The 3,062-nt window shown below is 39.4% G+C and overlaps 1 protein-coding gene across 1 annotated transcript in view; it reads right to left on the reverse strand.

Annotated features, from left to right (window-relative positions):
- Positions 1–3,062, reverse strand: part of adam22 (ADAM metallopeptidase domain 22) — a gene marked incomplete at both ends in the record, with an annotated part of 44,697 nt that overhangs the window by 29,435 nt on the left and 12,200 nt on the right. Inside the window, 1 exon segment of the mRNA XM_014033053.1 lies at positions 2,371–2,453. Within this exon segment, the coding sequence (XP_013888507.1) occupies positions 2,371–2,453 (83 nt within the window).

The raw sequence follows: 3,062 nt of genomic DNA on the forward strand, positions 1-3,062 counted from the left end.
ATATTATATTATATTATATTATATTTTCCCCATTTTGAAGATTTAATGTGTCAGAATTTACATGACACTTCTATTTTCAACAAACAATAAAAGATTCACCAAAGTGGGGAAAAAAGTTTGAAACTACTTTACAGAATAAGGTTTTAAAACTAAGTATTTAAGTAAAGGTTTGTGATGTAAGTAAACCTGAGGTGAATAATCTAGATATGATTAAGCTGAGACACATTTGATAGATTTTTATTTGTCTTTTTGCATCTCAGTTTTTCAAACAGAAACCAAAATCAATGACGGATGTAGCTGCGAGCACTCTCCCTCCATATAATGCTAAAAGCCTATTAAAATGTGTGTGTGTGTGTGTGTGTGTGTGTGTGTGTGTGTGTGTGTGTGTGTAAAGGGAATCTAGAGGAGAGAGCAGGATGTATATTATGATAAACCTCTGACTCAGCACCAGAAAAAAACACTTCCTCTAATGTAACCCCTCCATGACTCCTCCCTCCCTCCCTCTTTTTCACACATTTAACCTTTAAAATGAGGTTGTATCTTAAAGTTTTCTAAAAAACATAAAGATAAGTGTGTTTGCAGTGCGATAACGAGTCATGTTGTAAATATACAGCGATCTGGTGCTGTGTGTGTACCGTTACACAATCTGCTCTTCTGACACTTTCTCCAACGTTTCCAAAGTCCCATAAAATATGCAAACAAGAGCTTAATCAGCATTAATGAAAACAACTTCCAGCTCTGCTGATCATTAGTCCCAGAGACATCCAGGCTGATATTTTTGTGTTGTTGTTTTTTTCAGCCTGACTTTTGGATGAAACAAAAGGTAACAAGTAGTTTTGATTCGATCAAGTGTGACTCATAATGTTCGCAGAGACAAATGAAGGTGATAATTAGATAAAACAGAGTGCTCTGTCAACACTGAACAGTGTTAAATACTCCATTATTCCACCAGGAGACTTCAAAACCATTAACTCTTCTTTGTGAAATTAAAAGCCTGGAATCAGTTGAAGGAGCTGATTTCACACTGACAGCATTTGTGTCGAGGAATAATGATGTTGTAGTTGTTTTAATAAAAACATGATCTGTTAGCAGTATTGTGTTGTAGTTGTCTGTCAGTTACCACAACAAATGTGACCTTAATTGTTGAACTGACAGAGTTATTGCTATGTTTGTGTTTAGGATCTGTTTGCTGTGGCAGCCATCTTGTATCAACATGTATTAGTTGTAGAAGTCAATCAAATTATTACTTTCTGAGAGTTTCATTAAATTTTGTTATTAAAAATTGCATATTAATATATAAATTCTGAATTCCTATGTGGCCCATGAGAGCTTCAAAGACGTATCTTATAATAAGCTGCTTTAAACATTCATCATAAAATAATCTCCTGTAATACATGTGGATTATTTACCCCTCCCACCACTAGGTGGAGCTACACTGGGTTCATAAGCAGCTGATGAAATCYGCTGTGTAACATTTCAGTTTTACTGCATTTTCACCAGTTCCTTTTGCTGCAGCCCAGCTGTACTGGGATGTGGGCTTTTCCCACTTACAAGTTGTAAATTTAAACAGGAAGTGGGAGTTCCCTGTGGAAAAGTGGGAAAGTTCAGAATTCAAGACGGCAGCAACTTACCACAACTCGACTAAAACCTACTTTTACTTTTAATGGTATTTCTGTTTTATTTATTTTACATTTAGTTAGCCGTACACACAGTACTTTTCAGTGTTTATAAGACGATGTGTTAAAACTCTGTTTCTATGCAGGAAACACCAGGTAGAGCTCAGTTATTGTTTGTTAGCAGTGCTCAGCTGTAACAAAGAGACGAGGAACRTGACGTTTTTAATTACAACTGGCCCTTTGAGGACCACCTTAAAGCTCATGTGACCCTCTGTGAAAAAAACATTAGTGAAACAATTAGTTTCTGCTAAATGAGGTTTTTCCAACTTTAAGTCTGCTAACAGCTAACAGCTAACTAACAAGCTAACAGGTTTGTGTCAGACACACAATAGCCTTAGCGTTTAGCAATTAGCTGTTGGTGTTAGCGTCCACTCTWTTTACCTCACATATTTAGCAGCTTAGCATCAACAAAGTCCTGTTTTTTAGTTCGCAGATTATGAGTTAGTGAAGGTAACTTTTAGGTTAGCTGTGTCCACCACGGAGAAAAGCTAAAAATAGGTAAGTTAGGAAAAGAAACGAGGAGAAAAGAAGTGTGGAGGGAGGAGAGGAAAAGGAAGAGTGAATGATAAGCTCTGGAACAAAAGGAAAACAGGCATGAAAAGCTAATTAGTTTGACCTAAATGGCAACAAGACCTGAATCTGAAAACACACACACACACACACACACACACACACACACACAGTTTGGACTCACCTCAGTCCGTGACAGGTTGACAGAGCCACGAAGGACTCAGGAACATGTCGGACCTCTCCCTGGTAGTAGCAGTGCTCTCCTCCCTGTGTGCGAYACACAAACATGTTTGTAACACTTTATCACACTTGTGTCGATATCCAATCAACAAAAGAGTCCAGAGCCATCAGTCACACTCACTGTCATTTGCTAAAAGGTGCAGGTGTAAGCATGATGTGTTTGATTGAGCGACTCTTGGTGTGACACCATGTGGGTCTGACTGTCCCTCAGTCTTGTCTGAAGGAGCTGTATCTCTGCACTCATCATGTGTTGTAGGTTTTCTGTCTGCCTCCAGCTGCCTGTGTGTGAATGAGCAGACTGTCTGCAGATGATGTCTGAGTGCTCTGCTGGACGGCTCTTCCTGGTCCGAACAGCCATTAGGAGGAAGCTGGTCTCCCTGAGGAAACACAGCTTTTATCCAGGATCAATTTCTGCTCCAAACTTTGATGCTGAGGAAGGCAGCGCACTCCGCCGCTCGCWTCTTCCTTCAAGCCTCACCTCAAACATTGGTTTTTATAAAGCTACACTGAAAACTGGAAACTTGAACCGCAGGAATGATGAACCTGCTGCAGGACTGTTCCAGTAAACTGGTCCAGTAAACTGCACCAGTAAACTGTTCCAGTAAACTGTTCCAGTAAACTGGTCCAGTAAACTGC

Source organism: Austrofundulus limnaeus, unplaced genomic scaffold (assembly GCF_001266775.1).
Source record: "Austrofundulus limnaeus strain Quisiro unplaced genomic scaffold, Austrofundulus_limnaeus-1.0 Scaffold1611, whole genome shotgun sequence".
NCBI classification, from domain to species: Eukaryota; Metazoa; Chordata; class Actinopteri; order Cyprinodontiformes; family Rivulidae; genus Austrofundulus; species Austrofundulus limnaeus.